Source organism: Typopeltis vanoorti, chromosome 3, assembly GCF_054136105.1.
Source record: "Typopeltis vanoorti isolate ZY-2024b chromosome 3, IOZ_Tvanoo_1.0, whole genome shotgun sequence".
Taxonomy (NCBI): domain Eukaryota; kingdom Metazoa; phylum Arthropoda; class Arachnida; order Uropygi; family Thelyphonidae; genus Typopeltis; species Typopeltis vanoorti.
Window position 1 is genome coordinate 86585698 of NC_143551.1, and position 18731 is coordinate 86604428.

The window sequence follows — 18731 nt, forward strand, 5'->3', positions numbered from 1 at the left end:
TTTAATATCTATCATTTCATTATTAATTTCATTTATGATTTGTCTTCTGATTCTAGTATAATTCTATTATTATCATTCTGAGGCCTTTTGTTTCAAATTGGAATGTCTTTTAATATTTCTATTAACTTTTCATGGCTTACAGTCTCACATGCTTTTTTTGACACTATGAAGCATAGATGTTATTATTTATATATCTAATGATCTTTCAATAACAATTTTAATTAACAAATTACATTAATTGAATTTTTCTGGGATGAATCCTTTTTTTGTTATTCACTTATATGGCATTTAATTGTAAAAAACAGTTTTTATTATTTTCAATAGTATTTTTGAAGCATGGCATGTGATAATTGCTCTAAAATCTTTACATTCTGCTGCATTATTCTTTTTTGAAATTGGAATGCAAACAGATTTTACGAAGTCTTCTGGTAATATGCCAATATTATATATACATTCTATATTATTTTTGCTAAATAATGCGTTCCCCCTGCCCCCATCACTTTTAGTAATTCAGCTGGTATTCTATCATATCCTGCCATTTTACCATTAGGTAGTTCATTTAACTGCACTAACTATTTCTTCTTTAAGTATACCTGAATTGCTTAAGGATTAAAACCAAATAACCAGGAGGAGACCTCCACATCACATTTATGGAATCACAGAGCCTGGGGATGTCCAATCCTCACCTTCACATGGTACACTCATTAGGAGGTATTTGCTGGGTACTGAACAAACGAGGATGGGCTGTCAATTTGGGACTCAGCTGACCAAACTATACTCTCTATTGGCTTAAACCACAGCATATGATGTACCACATGATGCAATTTCATGCTGGCTGAAGACAAGCTCCCCACTGCCACTTTTAATCAGGAAACCAGAGCAAACAGTGAAAAGGCATCTACTTGGAACAAACTAATTCAATAACTGGAAGAAGAAGCATGGTAGTGCCAGATAGGTGTGAGAGCGTCGTCGAATGTGTAAATGAAGGTAGAAATACAGAACGAATGGATGATTTGATTGATAATGAAAATGGCGAGATAAATGCGAGTAGTGAAATTGCGCATTTGAATGGAGCGATACACAGAGCAAAAAGGCAACTGGAGCGTATGGAAAAATGTGTGCTGAACGTACTGACTAATAACCGGCGAAAGTCTGTGACAACAAATAATAGAATGTTTGTAAACGTCAATAAAATGAAGGAGCGAGTGCTGTGTGGGGATTCACTATTAAGAGGTGTGCTAGTTGAGAGTTTAACGAAGTCGTACCAGCTGGGTGCGAACATAAAGGACGTCAGCGAATTTATTCGAGTGCAAAAACAGAGGGTGAAAGAGATGATAATCGTAGCAGGAACAAATGATTTGAAAGAGGACGAAATGGAAATGATAGAGGATGTGAGGGAATTACTTGAGGTAGCAAAAGAGAAGAGTGAGAGAGTTAGGATGGTGAGTATTTTACCGCGGTATGACAGTGAAGTGTTTAGAAGGAGGGCCATAATTGCCAATGACTTTATGCGTGGGTTATGCATGGAGAGTGGTGTTGAATTTGTGGATGTGTGGAATGAGTTCGATGGGCAAAAGGACTTATATAAGATGGATGGGTTACATTTGAATGGAGTTGATGTACGGAGGCTTGAAAAAGTGTTGATGAATGATGTGGAAGTGGATGTACAGACTCAGGGAAACTAGATTTATTAAGAGGGGGGGGTAGATATGCAGACTTTAGGGAGGCAGTTGAGTGTATGAATGAGTATATTATGCCCGAGCAAGTACGAAGGACAACAAATCAGAATGGGATAGTTAGTATAAGGCATTAAAGTAGGGATGAGACAAATGGGCTTCTGCAATTCATTACACTAATGCCAGGAGGAAATTAGGAACAAGAAGGAAGAGTTTTTGGCCATGGTTGGCACTTCCAGGCCATTGTTGGTATTAGTGAAACATGGCTGACAGAAGATGATAAAGCTAGTGGGATTGAATGCGACGGGTATAGCGTGTTCAGGAGTGACAGGGTGAATAAAAAGGGGGAGGAGTGTTATTGATGATAACTGATGAGTTGCAGCCAAGGAGTATAGAAGTTGAACTGCAGGATAGAGAAAAGAGCACATTTGAGGCTGTTTGGTGTGAGATAGAATCTAGCTGAACAAAATATACAATTGGGTGCTGCTATAGACCAGGTGATGGAATAGATGGTGGGGATAGTATGCATAGGCAAATAGAAGAAATGAGTGGAAGGAGGGTAATTATTATGGGTGATTTCAATTATGGTAACATTGACTGGAAAGAGGAGAGGGCACGTGGGAGGAAGGAATTGGATTTTATGCGGTTATTAAGGGACAACTATCTGCGGCAGCATGTAGTGGAAAATACCAGTGGGCAGAGAATGCTTGACCTAGTAATTGCAACTGAGAATGTGGCTGTAACGAACATGACCATGTTGCCACCAATTGGTGAGAGTGACCATAAGGTCATGACTTGGGAGGTGGCTAAAGGAGTGGAATTTATAATTAAGACAGGGTACATGTGGAATTACCGGGCTGGTAAGTATGACAAGCTTAGGTGTGTGCTTGGCTCAGTGCCATGGCATGTAAAACTGCAAGGGCTGGATGTTGATAGTGCATGGGAGGTGGTTAAGAAGTGTTTGCAGGAGGCAATGGTTGACCAAGAGTCCGAATAATAAATCATGTAGGGGTTAAATGGATGAATAACACTATTAAGCTTGAGCTGCAAAAAAAGAAACAATTGTAGAGGGAATTTAAGGAGAAAGGTGACCAGCAGGTGCAGGAACAGTATAAAGCTCAGGCCAGGATGGTAACAAAGGTGGTAAGAAAAGCAGAAGCGGATTACGAAAGAAAATTGGCCATGCAGGCTAAAGAGAATCCCAAACAGTTTTTTCAATATGTTGCAAGTAAAAGGAAAAATGTTCATGGTAGAATGATCTTAAAAAATGCTGAGGGTAGGGAGGTAACCGAATCAATCGATATAGTGGAATTACTGAGTGAGCACTTTGTAAGAGTGTATCATCCAGGTGGTGACATTGCAGGAATGGAAGAACCAACAGCTTATACTGGAATTGTGATGAATGAAGTAGAGGTAACTAGTCTATTACAGAACCTCAATGCCAATACATCTGTGGGATTGGATGGTATACCAGCTCGTGTCGTACGTGAAGCGGCTAAAGAATTGTCAGTGCCCTTGACCATGTTTAATTTGAGCCTCGGGTCTGGGTCAGTCCCAAGGAGACGGAAAGAGGGGAAAATAGTTCCGCTGCATAAAGGTGGTTCCAAGGCTGCTGTTGAAAATTACCGGCCAATCAGCATAACAGGAATCATTATCAAGGTCTTGGAGAAATAGTCAAGAGGAAAATACAAGACTGGATAGAAGAAAATGGGATACTGTATCGGGGACAGCATGGTTTTGTGAAGGGTAGGTCATGCCTCAGTAACTTGCTCTCGTATTATAACACAGTGACGGCTGAACTGGATAAGAGTAATGGGTTTACAGTGATTCTACCGGACCTTGCTAAGGCCTTTGACAGGATACCACATGGAATTCTAATCAGTAAATTGCAGTATATGGGGATGGATAGGTGGGTGGTTGATGGAGAGATATCAGAGAGTAGTTTATTCAGGAGTAGAGTCCAAAAGACGGCCTGTGACTAGTGGTGTGCCACAAGTATCTGTTCTTGGACCACTGCTGTTTAATTTGTTCATTAATGATATAGGAAAGGATCTGGAGAGGAACAGTTCATTTGTTTGCAGATGATGCAAAGTTGGGTAGGGCAATAGTTGCAGATGATGTTAAAATTTTGCAGGATGATTTGGATAGATTGGAGGTCTAGGCTAAGGAGAATGGATGTCAATTTAATGTAGCAAAATGTAAGGTTATACATTTTGGGGTGAAAAGATTAGCAGCAGTTTACTACATTGATGGAACTGTACTGCAGGAAATTAATGAGGCACGAGATTTAGGACTGTTGGTGGATAAGGAGTTGAAGTAGTGGAAACATTGCGAAAGTGGCCAAATCAGCTCATCAAATCACTTGGTTGCTGAAGAATACGTTGACAAGCAGGTTATTGTTCCTCTGTATCGAGCCTTATCTAAGGCTCGATACAAAGGAACAATAACCTGCCTCGATAAGACCCCATCTCGACTACTGTGCCTAGATTTGGTCACCTAGGTTTCTTCTTGATGGGGAGGAGGTGGAGAGGATCCAGAGGCGAGTGACCAAGATGATAGCAGGTCTGTGGAATGAACCTTATGAGAACAGGTTGAGGATGTGTGGGTTGCAAAAATTGGTTGATAGGCGGAGGAGGGGAGATATGATTGAGACATTCAAATTACTGAAGGGTTTCTATAAAATCAATTCAAAAGATATTTTTGAGAACAGGGCTGGTTGTGGGAGGACTAGGGGACATCCATGGAAACTGGGCAAAAGTGTGGTTAGTAAAGGTTCTTTACTTTTAGAGTGGTGAATGAGTGGAATGCACTCCCAGAGTCTGTGGTGGATGCTGTGACAGTGAATGAGTTTAAGGCGAGGTATGATAGATACTGTATGAATGTCGAATAGTTCTGATGAATATGATTTGGGGCCTCCCTCGATGAGTCTAATGACTCCCTGGAGTTGCCCGTAATAATAATAATAATAATAAAAAGAATAAAACCAACTTGCAGAAAAACTACAATTGAACATAATTGGCATTTCTGAGACAGATGTCATAAAAACAGGTGGCATCTTACTAAATAATAAGTATAGGATTTTATACTCAGGCAATAACGATCAAGGATAGCAAGTAGTAGCAATAACATTCATCACCAAACATGAAGATAAACTTTCTGATTGGTGATGAATGTTATTGTTACTACTTCCTATCTTTGATTGTTAGGCAAAGCTAATAATGGTATTTGCTGGATTTCTGCTCAGGATAATGACCAGTCATTACTAACACCATGTTCCAACATAAAGATGCACACATGTTCATGTAACTAGAGATCAATAACAGTGCTGATCTGAGAAAAATTAGCAGGCAGAACCGAAGGCATCAGTGGCAGAGTCATGTTAACAATGAATATATTAGGGAGGAACATGATATTGTTAGCATTAAAGAATGTGTGAGCAGAGCTAATCTAAGGTGGTATTAGGAAGATTAGCAAAATAAGTGTTTGATGACAAGAAAGAAACCCAAAGAAAGACCAGAGTCTGGGTGGATTGATTCAGTCAGAAGTGCTTAGAAGAACGAAATGTTGGATACAACAATATTAGAGTGCTCACAAGTAATAGACTAATTTGGAGGAAAAGTGTTGATAGGAGTTTACTAATAATTTAAACTTAATCATATAGTGCTGTCATAGTAGCCCGAACACCCCTTGAGGGTACATATCAGGAAATTGATGATGATGTAGACCTGGTTTATTTGAATCAATATTAATCATAGGTTTGAGTGGCTTATAGTCATTACCACATCCTGTTAGATATTCCTTCCTTTGTATTTTGTCTTCTTCTAGATATGGAAGGAAGTTGATTCAGAAGAAAGAGTAGGGACTGATATACAGATAATAGTCAAGTTTTTATTATTTGAAATAAGCTATGGTCCAACATTAGATTCCTCAGGATTGCAATTCCTGTATTCATCAGGTGTGAGTCACTGATGTGGTAGAAGTCTTAGAATTTTTTCTTTTTTAATAGTTTACTTTTTAATCCTAATTTTTGAAGTTAACCTTCAGGGTATATTTTCATCCTTATGATTTTAACATTAAAGTAATCATAGGTGTTCAAGCCAACTATCTGTTGACATAACTGATGATGTGAATAAGCTTACTTTATATAATTAACATACTTTTCAAATCACTTATTTCTAAGATTTTAAGCAGAGATATCAATACTTTTGTATCTGATAATTGTTAACATAGATAAACTAATGAAAACACTTACGAGCTTTCTCCTTCTGTCCTATGGATGGCTCGCTTGTAATTGCTGCCTCTTTAGACTTCATACATGTAGTACATCTGATGATTCATTAAATGATTGCTTAATATTAGAAAATTTACACATTTGAAATATAATAAATATTGTACATTAATAATCAAAAGATAAGAAAGAGAATGGATGGAGTATTGTTAATGAGAGCAGAAGAGTTATATCCACTCAAAGTGGAGAAAACAGATATGGTAGTGATATTGGATGTCTGTGGTCGGAATATAGTCAGAAGTAGAGGTAAGCAGGATGCTGCTACAGACCTGGGAATGTACAGTGAATGATAGCGATGACCAAGGCAAATTAGTTCAGCAATACAAAGAAAGTTAATGTTAGGATTGGATTGTAGCTGCATCAGTACAGATGAAAGAAAGAGAGAGAGAGATGAATTGCAAGCAGAAATAAAGAGAAAGTTTCTGGAATTATTTAAAGATAGCTGAGGCAGTATGTGTTAGATAAAGTATGTGTATGGATATAAGTAGCATGTGTTTAACTTGGATAAAGAATTTTGGACTTGGTAACATCTGAGGACATGACTATGAATAATGTGTGTCAACTCTGGCTACAATTGGAGAGAATGTGATCAAGTGATCTGACTGGGAAGATAAGCAGATACATGGAAGTCTTCTCAACAAAAACATAAGTACATGGAACTGGCTAGGAACCTTTCCTTCACTGTAAAAATTATAGAAACATCTACCGTGTTAGGGAAAAACTCCAGTTTAATATAAACCAAAATAATCACTTGATGTTTCGACCTTCACATTAAGATCATCATCTGGGTATTCACATATATACAAAGAAACAAGTTACACTATAGTGTACATGGTATGCTAAAGTTACATTGATTTGCTCAACCATTAAACTACTGGCCTGACCTCTGGTGAAAAAAAAACCTTACTAAATCAATGCTAGAGTCCTGTTATTATTATTATTATTATCTATTTGGTTACAAAAATAAATTAAGCTAGAGAGTAACATGTTCACTTCAAAGTTACTCATATAAGTAAACATATAAATTAAACCAAACAGTATGGATGGTGACCAATAAAAGCTGAAGGCTTGAATAGATAACATAGACAAAAAACATGATTCTGAAATACCTTCTTATGTGCTAATATTATATTAGCGTGTAATATTATATTATAGTGGTGGTAGGCAGCGGTAGATGGTGTTGGTGGTTGCAGTCAGTTGGTGGAGAAAGCTGTAGAGCAGGTGCCCTCCCTCGATGAGTATATGGACTCCTTGGAGGTGTCAAATAATAATAATATATGATCTTATGTAGTCACAGGGAAAGTGCTAGCATTGTCCTTAGTAGCAGCTGCCGTACACATGTTGTTCAGAGAAGTCATTTTTTTAGCAAATATTAGCAATATTGTTATGTATAATTGGTGGTATTTTGTTTATTTTTTGACTGTGTTGTTAAGCGGTGTTGTTTAGTCAACAATTATTATGCGATGTTCTTCATTATGGCACTGATGCATACGAGAAAAATGGCAACCCAGAACATTGATGTTGACTAATATCAATGGGTGGGATTTAGTGCGATGTAATGTGTGTAATGTATTCATTGTTGAGAGTGAATGATTTGTGGTATGAGAGTGAGAATGGAGAGAATATTTGGTAGAAATGTTTCCTAAGCAAGTATAAGAAATGTGAGTTGTGTTGAGAGCGAAAGAACGAAGTGACCAATATTATGGATATAAAGCAGAATTGTCAAAGTGTTGTGCAAAATGTAGCAGAAGCAGTGAATGTTATTGCATAAAATATGAATGAGAGTTTGCAGGAAGTGGATGAAAACAACAACGTGGATGATGAGATACCATCATGGAAAGAAATTGCATGCTTACACAGCCTCCTTCACAGGACTAAATGTAAGCTTGAGTAACTGGAGAAATGATTGGTGTGTGTGTGTGTGTGGTACAGATGGATGGAGAATGAAAGAAAGAGTAAATGGGAAAAAGCATAAAAGTGCATAAAACGGGAAGAAAAAAGATAGTATTGTATGGAGATTCGATGATAAGAGATACTTAATGAGACAGTGACAAAAGCAAGTTTTCCAGGTGTGAAGATAAAGGATGTTAGTGAAGCTTTAAGTTTGCAGCAGAAAAAAAGTAAACGAGTTAATTGTTTTGGCAGGCACTAATGATTTGAAAGGTGAGAAATATGCAATGAGAGAGGATATGAAAGAATTGTTAAAAGTAAAAAATGAAGAGTAAGAAAGTAAAGATCGTGAGTCTACTGCCTTGGCATGATAGGACAAAATTGAGAAGGGTCATGATTGTCAATGAGAAGATTTTGCAGCAGGAGGAATGGCATGCAGTTTATAGATGCCTGGAGTGAATCTGATGGACTTAAGGAACTGTATATGCTTGATGGACTGCATTTAAATGGTTTTGGAGTTAGGGACTTGGAGAAAATGTTGTTCAGTGAGGGGGTTATAAGTGCAAAACCAGGAAACCAGAGATATTAGGGGAAAGCAATCACGCATAGGTTCTAGTCACCCCTGGGACAAACAAGTGTGAGTGCAGGAATGACTGTAGAAATAGCCATCCCCCTGGGATTGATAAGTATGAGTGCAGGAATGATCATGAAGAGCAGGGTGAAGTTTCCTAAATTGTAATCTGAATGCGCAGACAATGACAATATGTAAGGGTAACTGTGGGCCCAAAGGGATGTTGAAATGCATGTACACAAATGCCCAAAGTATCAGAAATAAAGGACAGGAGTTTTTACTATTGGTCAGCTCAACTTGCCCAAAAATTATTGCCATCAGCAAGATCCGACTGTCAAAGAATGATGTTACATGAATAGAATGTAATCGATATTGTATTTTCAGAGAAAAAAAGAAGAAATAGGGTAGGAAGTGGGTTATCATTAATAATAGCCAAAGAACTTCAACCAAAAAAATAAAAGTTTGTTGATCTGATGGAAATGGTTCATTTGGAACTATCTGGTGTGAGATAGAGGCCATCAGGACAAAATACATTGTTGGTTGCAGTTATAGACCTGGAGGGGGGGGGGGGGTCCAGAAGAAGATGTGGATGACATGCATCAGCATATTAGCAAGTCAAAAAGAGTTTTTTTCACTATGTAGCAAGTAAGAGAAAGAATGATTATGGAAAGATAAATTTATTCAGTGCTGATAGTCAGGAAAGTAACATAAGTAGAAGAAATAGTTAAATTACTAAGTGATCACCTTTGCAGGGTATATCATCCAGGTGGTGACTGTGATTACTGAGATGACAGAGACTGATGTGAGCACTGAGGTAGATGAACTGGAGGTACTCAGTATATAGAAAAATATCAATGTGAATACAGCAGTGGGCCTAGATGGTATGTCAGCTAGTGTGCTACGAGAATGTGCAAGTGAACTGGCAGTGTCTCTGACGAAGTTGTTTAATCATCTAAGTCTCAGCTCTGGCAGGGTCACAAGGTAGTGAAAAGAGGGTAAGATAGTTCCATTACATAAAGGTGGCTCCAAGACAGAAGTAGCAAATTATAGACCAATTAGTATCTCTGGAGTAGTGGTTGAAGTATGGGAAAAGTTGATTAAAAGTAAAATTCAGGAACGGATGGATAGGAATATAAGACTATCCATATAGGGCAGCATGGCTTTGTAAAAGGTAGGACCTGCTTCTGGACTTTGCAAATGCATTTGACAGAATACTGCATGGAAAACTATTACATAAGCTGGAGCAAATGGGAATGGATATGAGACTGGTGATATGGATAGGGAAGGGGCTGATAGACATCAGAGGTGGTGTATGGTGGAATGGAATCAAGACAAATAAGGGTAACTAGTGGAGTACCCCAGGTAACTAGTGGAGTGCCCCTGTACCAGGACCACTACTCTTTAATTTGTACATTAATGACATAGCAGAATATTTGAAGGGAGGAGTTTCAGTTGTTTTCCGATTATGCAAAACTAGAGAGAGCAATAGTTGATAAAGGTGATGTAGATATCTCACGAGATGATTTAAATAAATTGGCAGTGTGAGCAAAGGACAATGACTGTCAATTCAGTTTTGTAAAATGCAAGGTAATGCACTTTGGGCTGAAAAGATTACACACTTCGTATCATATTGTTGGTACTAGTTTACAAGAAATTGATGAGGCTAAGGCTCTTGGAATGATAGTGGATAGAGATTTAAAATTCAAATGACATATTACAAGAGTTGACAGAATAGCTCAGAGGATTACTTGGATGCTGAAGAACACATTGACAAGTAAAGATAGGGAGGTTATTTCTCTTTATAAGATTATGATTTGGCCACCTGTTGACTACTGTCCACAGATTTGGTCACCTGCATTTCTTGGGGATCGGGAGGTGGTGGAGAGGATTCAGAGACAAGTGAACAAGCTGGTGACAGGTCTGTGGAATGTTCCCTATGAGGACAGATTGAGGGTGTGTAGGTTGCAGAGTTTAGCTGATTGGCAGAGGAGAGGGGGGGGGACATGATAGAAATTTATAAGTTAGTAAAGGGATTCTGTAAGATTGATACAGAAGAAATTTTTCAATACATGGGAAGTAAGTGGAAAACAAGGGATCACACTTGGAAGATATCTAAGAGTGTGGTTGGTAAGAGTGTGTAGACTAAGTTCTTTACTTTGAGAGTGGTGAATGAGTGGAACGGTTTGCCAGGGGAGGTTGTGAGTGCCCCAATAGTGAATAGGTTTAAGGAAATGTATGATAGGTATTGTGTTAATGGATAGCAGTTTCTTGTGATGAGTCTCGACTCCATGGAGTTCCCATATAAATAATAATAAAATTTCTCAATATATATACATTCTTCAAAGTGCTCTAATTGTGTTAATTATGTTTAAGAAGCTAATTAACAAAACTTTCATATCTGTGGTCTTCAGTCTTTGATTTTCTTTTCAACCCAGATCTCAAATCCACAAGGTTAAAACTGATTTGAACATTGTCTTGTATACAGCTAGCTTAGGACTAATTTCTCTCTTATTCCACATAAATTTATTCAGTTGACTTCCTGCTGTACCAGCTTTGCTAATTCTGTCATCTATTTGCATATTTAACTTGACATTTTCGCTAAAAATTCAGTTTGAACAGCTGAAATGTTTTACTTGTTCTAGAGGTTTGCCATTCAGGATGCAGCGATGTTTTCAATATTTCTACCTATTTAGTCAATTTTTAGTGAAGATAGCAAATTACATATGTTGTCTTTTTTATTGCTGACTTTCATATCAAATTTATTACAGCAGGTATTCATTTATTCAGAGAATTCTGAAGACTTGTACTGGATTTATTTCCTTCATAATGTGATCAGGATGGATGATGAATAACAGTTTACATAATTAGCATCCTTGTCACACACTTGATTTAACATCAAACAATCCTCCTTCAATTCTAACTGCTAATTTATAATTCAAATAAAGACCATGTTATTCTGTGATATAATGTTCCACTTACACCACATAACTGTAGTATTTTGAACAATTTTTATCTTGGAACTTTGTTATATGGCTTTTCCTGATCTACAAAACCTAAATACCAATTATTGTTATATTCCCATGACTTCTTAACTAATTCTCTTACAGTGAAAATCTCATCTTGACAACCTCTATTTGGTCTGAATCCAGCTTATTTTTCTCGAAGCTTCCCTTCCACAAGTCTTCTGTGACTTTTCACAAGTATACTTGCATAAATCTTAATAGGAACACTGAGTAGGAAAATTCCTCTAATTCTCACATTGTTTTTTTTTCCCATAAAAAAAATTGCAATGGGAGGGTGAGAGGATAGCAAAGAAAACAGAATGGTAATATCAGGAGAAAAAACTTTTTATAAGTGATAAGGTGTCATTTAAGGGAATACTGATGAGCAGCGAGGTGATATCAAAGCTAACCAAAATATCTGTATTATTTAACATTAAATTCTCAAGAGAAATTTTAAAATGGATAGTTTTTTTTTTTTTTTATATAGGAAGTGGTATGACCAGTGAAGGGGGGAGGGGGATTAAGAGAACTTGCTAACCGTTTCGCTAATTTATAGCATGGGGAATCTGTAGCATCTACTAAAGGTATTGGGGAAATTGGGATGTGTATTTTTGGTAATCCATATATCTGGGGAGGACAAGAACTGAAAGATTTGAGAGGTTTTTTTTTTTTTTTTTTTTTTTTTTTTTTTGTGATTTCGGGAGGCAAGGAAGAAAGCTTTTTTTGAGCAGACTTTTCAATTTTTTGATCTGAGATTTGGTGGGATCATAATCTGAAAGTCTGCAGGTGGCAATCTCTCAGAATGATGTCCATTTTTCTATTGTATTCACTGGTATTAAGAATAACAGTAGCATTCCCCTTACCAGCTCTGGCAAAGATGATAAGATTTCTTTTAGGAGGTGAAGATCAAGAGAGAAAGTTGGCAACATCAAGCCTAATGTTGTTAGCTATTTTAGAAGCCAAATTACAATACAACATTCGATGTTCAACATTAGGTTTAGGTACATGCTTTGGAGCAAATGGCAAATTATGGCCAAGACAGGGTACTGATGGCAACATCGCTAAGGCTTTTTGACAACATGTTAACTATTATATGAAGAGGTTGAATTAGAAGTATGGGTTTAGAATCCAGAAAATGTTGTACTTTTTGATGTGTTTATTTTTTATTTTTAAGAATTCTTTCTGGACAGAGGCATCTGAAATATCAAAGAGAATGGTACAGAGTTCAGTGATCAGAATAGCTGAGAGCTCCAATTACAATGAGCTGATGACTGCATAGAAGTGAGGACAGCATGTGTAGCAGCAATCTGTTCCTGTAGTAGAGTCAAGCTGGCATGCTTGTAGATAAAGACTTTTAGATTTGAACTTGAGTTTAAATTTAATGCAGTTTGGTAATATTTCTGTATCCTGATATCTTCTGAGAAAGGCCGGCTTGTTTATTTCCCTACACAATCAAAGTTTCAACTTATCATAATGTTTTGCCTTGTGTGCTATATCTTCACCATGAATAACCATCTGTATGTTAAGGCTTGAAAATATTTAATTTTTCCAATATTTTGTCTCAGTCATTGAGACATTGTCAACAATATGAGACTTGTAACACAAAACTAATGAAACACATGGACTAGAGTTCTAAGTAGGTGGGGCACCTTTGTAGCCTGGAATGCAAGTTGGGATCTTGAAGTATTAGTGCTTCCCATATTTTGGGAAGTTTAATGCACCCATACTTATTTAAATTAGGCTGATTTCTAAGAGCATCTGCAGATTTCAAAAATAGTCTTTTACTACTAAATTTACTGTGATGGATTAATCACTACAGTTCCCACAGTACCAAAATAATCATCAATCCTTCCCTCATTCCTAGACTTCAGAAAGATTTTAATAATACTATCATCATCACCTATGTCTGCACGGTTAGTTGAGTGGCTATGCGCTTCACAACCATATGCCTGGGAAAGGTGACCTGAGTTTGATTCTCATCGCTGATGAGAGAAGTTTAAGGATCTTTCTCAGACATAGCCAAGTTTTCCGGTCTTGGGTGTGGACAGCAGGGTTTCTCCTCAGTTTTTCCTCCTGCAAGCAGGCAAACTGGCCATTTGAACACACACGGATTAAAGTCAGGAATACTTAAGCCCCAGTCATAGGTCTGATTTGTCAGCTATGCCGGTTCCGTGCCTGGATAAAATTTGGGAGGGATCGAGATGGTGCCATACGCCCCTGTAAAAAGGGAGTATGGCATTTATATCATCATATGCTAAATAAATAAATAAACCATCACCTATGTCTGAGGCACTTCAGAAAAAATAGCAAGAGCTTAAAGAAATACAATCTCTGCACAGCTTTCAAGTCCTGCTGAAAGCTTGCTATCCTTACATGTTCTACTAAAAATCAGCTCCCTCCTCCCTCTGTGTGTGTGTGGCTGGAGTATATAAAGTGCCCTGTTCTTGCAAAGTTGGCCTACTATGGACAAACAGGAAAATCATCTGCATGGAAGAACACAAAAAATGAACCTGGAGTCATGATTATGGTGAAATGGGCCTAGCAATGTTTAGATACAGCTCATAGAATCAACTGGTGAAAAGGATCACCAAGCTCCATTACAGTAAATTTAGAAGAGAAAGATTATTTTTAGAATCGCCAGCTGCTCTCAGAAATCAGCTTTCTCTCTATGTTCACTGGGCATCTACAGATGCCGTATGGTCACTCCGATGCTCGGTGATGTGCCACACCAGGCCTCACCATGTAGTCCTGTTGTTTGCTTTTCTGGTGGCCTCAACTCTCTGAAGATTAGTCTCTCCACACACACCATCCATCCATCCATCTCATTGATGGTCTACCCCTTCCTCTTTTTCCAGGAACTTTACCTTCTATTACTGTTCTGAGAAGTCCCCCTTCCATCCTATGTGTCCAAAATATTTTAACTTTCTTCTGTCAATATCCTTAAGGAGCTTGGAAGTTTATTTTTCACTTGGTTAGAGTATAATAAATTTAGTTTAATCCTTTATCCAAGTGTGAGCAAACAAAGTTTGCACCTGAAAGTATCTTCAGGACTGGGGTAAGGTGGTACAACACCAGGGCACTCCTTGCAAAGGTGGAGCAACTTACCAACACTCCTATCTAAGTATCTCCCATAATGGAAAACATATCTCCTTGCGGATATGTATAATGTTATGCATTAAGGGAAGAGCCACTACCCAGAGTAGTTTCGACCTTTATTGAGGTCTCTTCAGTGGGAGCCAGGCCCAAATGGAGATACCAGGCAGAAGCATTAGCAGGTCATCTCTACCTATAGGAGTTGCCAAATGGTGTGCAACCCTTTTTTAATAAATTACTCTGGATTTTAGAAAAAGATGTTGGAAGTTTATTTTTCACTTGGTTAGAGTATAATACCCGGGGCAGAGCTGACTACTACCGGGTGCGTCCCCAGGTGGCGGATCGGGGAACAGCCTTCAGATATGGAGGTTAGCTACGATATAAGCAGAGCAATCTGGCGAATAAGCAGCCATGGACCAACAGCGACTGAGCTATCAGGGCGTGGGGGAGCAGAAGTGGCAACTCTGTCTCACTTAAAACCTCACAAAGCCCAATGACAACTCGGTGACATGGCGAGCAGTGCCGCCATTAAATAAGTACCTGCTGGGGTCACCACCCCTGACACTGGGAAGCAGCATTGTCAGTACTGACACAAGGTTGAAGCCAAATGATGACGGAAAAGCTTGTGATCAGAGATTTGCAGATGGCAATATGATTATATTGTGTACGTCTGTAATACTGCGGAGCAGAAAGCAAACGGAGAAACTACTGCTCTACCTTATCTCCAGAACAACCACCATGGCGAGCAAACCCTTACAATTGGCCCCAAGTTTCCGGCGTTCCTTAAATGGGACAGGGGTGCGAAGAATCTCTGGGCTCAAAATGGTGTCCACTTTTAAAATTGCAACTTGGAATGTCAGAACTCTGTATGAAGCTGGCAAATTAAGAAATGCCACAAGAGAAATGAAGAGGATGGGCATCCGGATTTTGGGAGTTTGCGAGACAAGATGGCCAGGATCTGGAAAGTGTCAACAAGATAATATGACAATGTATTACACTGGGAATGATGAGAACAAACATCGACATGGTGTAGCTGTAATAGTAGATGAAGAAATCAATAAATCAGTAATAAATTGGATTCCGTTTTCTGAAAGGATAATGCTGTTACAACTTAAGGGAAACCCCGTTAACATAAATATCATCCAAGCTTATGCACCCACAGCTGACAAAAGTGAGGAAGATGTTGAAGAGTTTTATGAACACCTAAAAGAGATTAAAAACCTAACAAAGAAACATGATATAAACATAGTGATGGGTGACTTCAATACAAAAGTGGGAAGAGGGGGTGATGGAGAAATTGTTGGCGAACATGGCTTAGGCACCAGAAATGACAGAGGAGATCGCCTAGTCCAATTCTGTCAGGAAGAACATCTAACAATAGCAAATACCTGGTTTAAACTTCCACCAAGAAGACTGTACACTTGGAATTTGCCTCAAGATAACCAACATAATATTGTCAGAAATCAAATTGATTATATACTGATAAATAAAAGATTCCACAGTAGTATAAAGAGTGCAAAGACTTATCCTGGAGCAGATATCTCATCAGACCACAATCCCATAGTTGCAGAAGTAAGTCTTAGATTAAAATCAGCTAAAAAATCACTAAAGAAGAAAAAGAAAATTGATGTAGAAAAACTGAAAGACCCAAACATAAATAAAAGTGCCAAGACACAGCTTAACCTGCGATTACAACAGATTAACATAGAAGAAAATAAAAGTGTGGAATCTCTTTGGAATAGCTTAAAGAATGCCATCGTAACAACAAGTATTGAAGAAGTAGGTTATGTGAATAATATAAAACAACAGGAATGGATGACAGATGAGATTCTTTCTCTTACTGATACAAGAAGAATGTATAAAAACAAAGACCTAGCCAGGTATACAGAAACACATAACATCATCAAGAAAAAAATAAAAGAAGCCAAGGAAAATTGGATGAAAAATTTATGTACTGAAATTGAACTGCTTCAGAAACAACATGATAATTTCAATCTGTATAAGAAAATCAAAAAATTTCCGGAAAACTGAGGAAAAAGCAAATAGTGTCTCTAAGAGACGAAAATGGAAAAATAGTTCTAGAAGAAGAGAATAAAGCACAGATTTGGATAAAATATGTAACAGAACTTTTCAATGATACTAGACAGAAGCCTATAAAGATAAAAGATAACATTCAAGGACCAGCAATCATGAAATGCGAAATAGAGAATGCTATACAAACAAGTAAAACAGGAAAAGCCAGTGGACCAGATGGTGTGCAAACAGAATTTTTAAAATTAATCAAACCAGATAACATCAAACTTCTTGAAAAACTATTTAATAAAATATATGAAAGTGATGAATTTCCATCAGATTGGCTCAAATCTACATTTATCACTATCCCAAAGAAACCCAAAGCGAATTCCTGTGGTGACTTCAGACTTATTAGTCTAATGAGCCAAACATTAAAAATATTTTTGAAAGTAATTCAGAATCGCATTTATAGAAAAAGTGAAGAAACTCTAAGTGAAACATAATTCGGCTTTCGGAATGGTTTTGGTACTAGAGAGGCCCTTTTCTGTACCCAAATATTGATACAAAAATGCATAGAAAAACAGAAATCTGTCTTTATGTGTTTCATAGATTTTGAAAAAGCATTCGACAACGTCAGACACACCAACTTAATAGAAATCCTTCAACAAATAAGGCTAGACGAACAAGACATAAGACTAATAACAAATCTGTATTGGAATCAGTCAGCTACCGTTCAATTAGACAACATTACCACCAGTGATATTAACATCAAAAGAGGAGTGAGACAAGGATGTGTGCTCTCACCACTCCTGTTCAACATATATGCAGAGGTAATCTTTAAAAAAGCATTGGAAGAATGTCCAGAGGGAATCACAATAAATGGAAAGATTATTAACAACCTACGATATGCAGATGACACCATGCTAATTGCAGATAACATTATGGATCTCCAAAAACTCGTTGACAGAGTATACATAGAAAGCCAAAGAATGGGAATAAATATAAACATCAACAAGACAAAATACATGATCATCAGCAAACATCCAGCCTCATCAATGAAACTGACACTCAATGGGAAAAATATTGATCAAGTGTCAAGATATAAATATCTTGGTTGCTGGCTTAATGAACGGAGGGATCCAGAAATAGATATAAAGACAAGGATTGAAGTTGCATGGCAGTCCTTCATGAAAATGAGAACACTATTCTGCAATAAAGACCTAAACATGGAAGTCAGATGCCGAATGCTGAAATGTTACGTGTGGTCTATTCTGCTCTATGGAGTTGAAACATGGACATTGAAGGCGACAACCATCAAGAAAATCGAAGCCTTTGAGATGTGGCTATACAGAAGAATGCTAAAGATATCATGGACAGAAAAAATTACCAATGAAGATGTCTTAAAATCCATTGGCAAAGCTAAACATCTTGTACAAATAATCAAGAAACGAAAAACATCATATCTTGGACACATCATGAGAAACAGCAAATACCAACTTCTACAAACTATTTTGGTAGGAAGAATTGATGGCAAAGGAACTAGAGGAAGAAAAAGAATATCATGGTTTGACAACATCAAGACGTGGACAGGAAAGAACAGTGCACAACTGCTCAGATTAGCACAAGAGCGCAGTTTGTTCGCCAAGATGGTCGCTGACCTTTGATAGAATAGCACAATAATAAGAAGAAGAGTATAATAAATTTACTTTAATCCTTTATCCAAGTGTGAGCAAACAAAGTTTGCACCTGAAAGTATCTTCAGGACTGGGGTAAGGTGGTACAATACCAGGGCACTCCTTGCAAAGGTGGAGCAAGTTACCAACACTCCTATCTCAGTATCTCCCATAATGCAAAACACATCTCCTTGCGGATATGTCTAATGTTATGCATTAAAGGAAGGGCCACTACCCAGACTAGTTTCGACCTTTATTGAGGTCTCTTCAGTGGGAGCCAGGCCCAAATGGAGATACCAAGACAGAAGCATTAGCAAGGTCATCTCCTCCTATAGGAGCTGCCAAACTATATATATATACCTTCTATGACTGTTCTGAGAAGTCCTCCTTCCATCCTTTCTGTGTCCAAAATATTTTAACTTTCTTCTGTCAATATCCTTAAGGAGCCTTAAAATTCTACTGATCTTTTCTAACACCCATTAATTTGTACGCCTTTCAAGTATATGATATCTTCAACAGCCTTCT

General features: G+C 37.7%; 1 protein-coding gene across 1 annotated transcript in view; it reads right to left on the reverse strand.

The window, feature by feature from the left end:
* The window catches only part of Cerk (Ceramide kinase), a 204599-nt gene that overhangs the window by 35837 nt on the left and 150031 nt on the right, over positions 1–18731 (reverse strand). The window contains exon 8 of the mRNA XM_090390715.1: positions 5929–6002. Within this exon, the coding sequence (XP_090246841.1) occupies positions 5929–6002 (74 nt within the window). The remainder of the gene's footprint in view (positions 1–5928; positions 6003–18731) is intronic.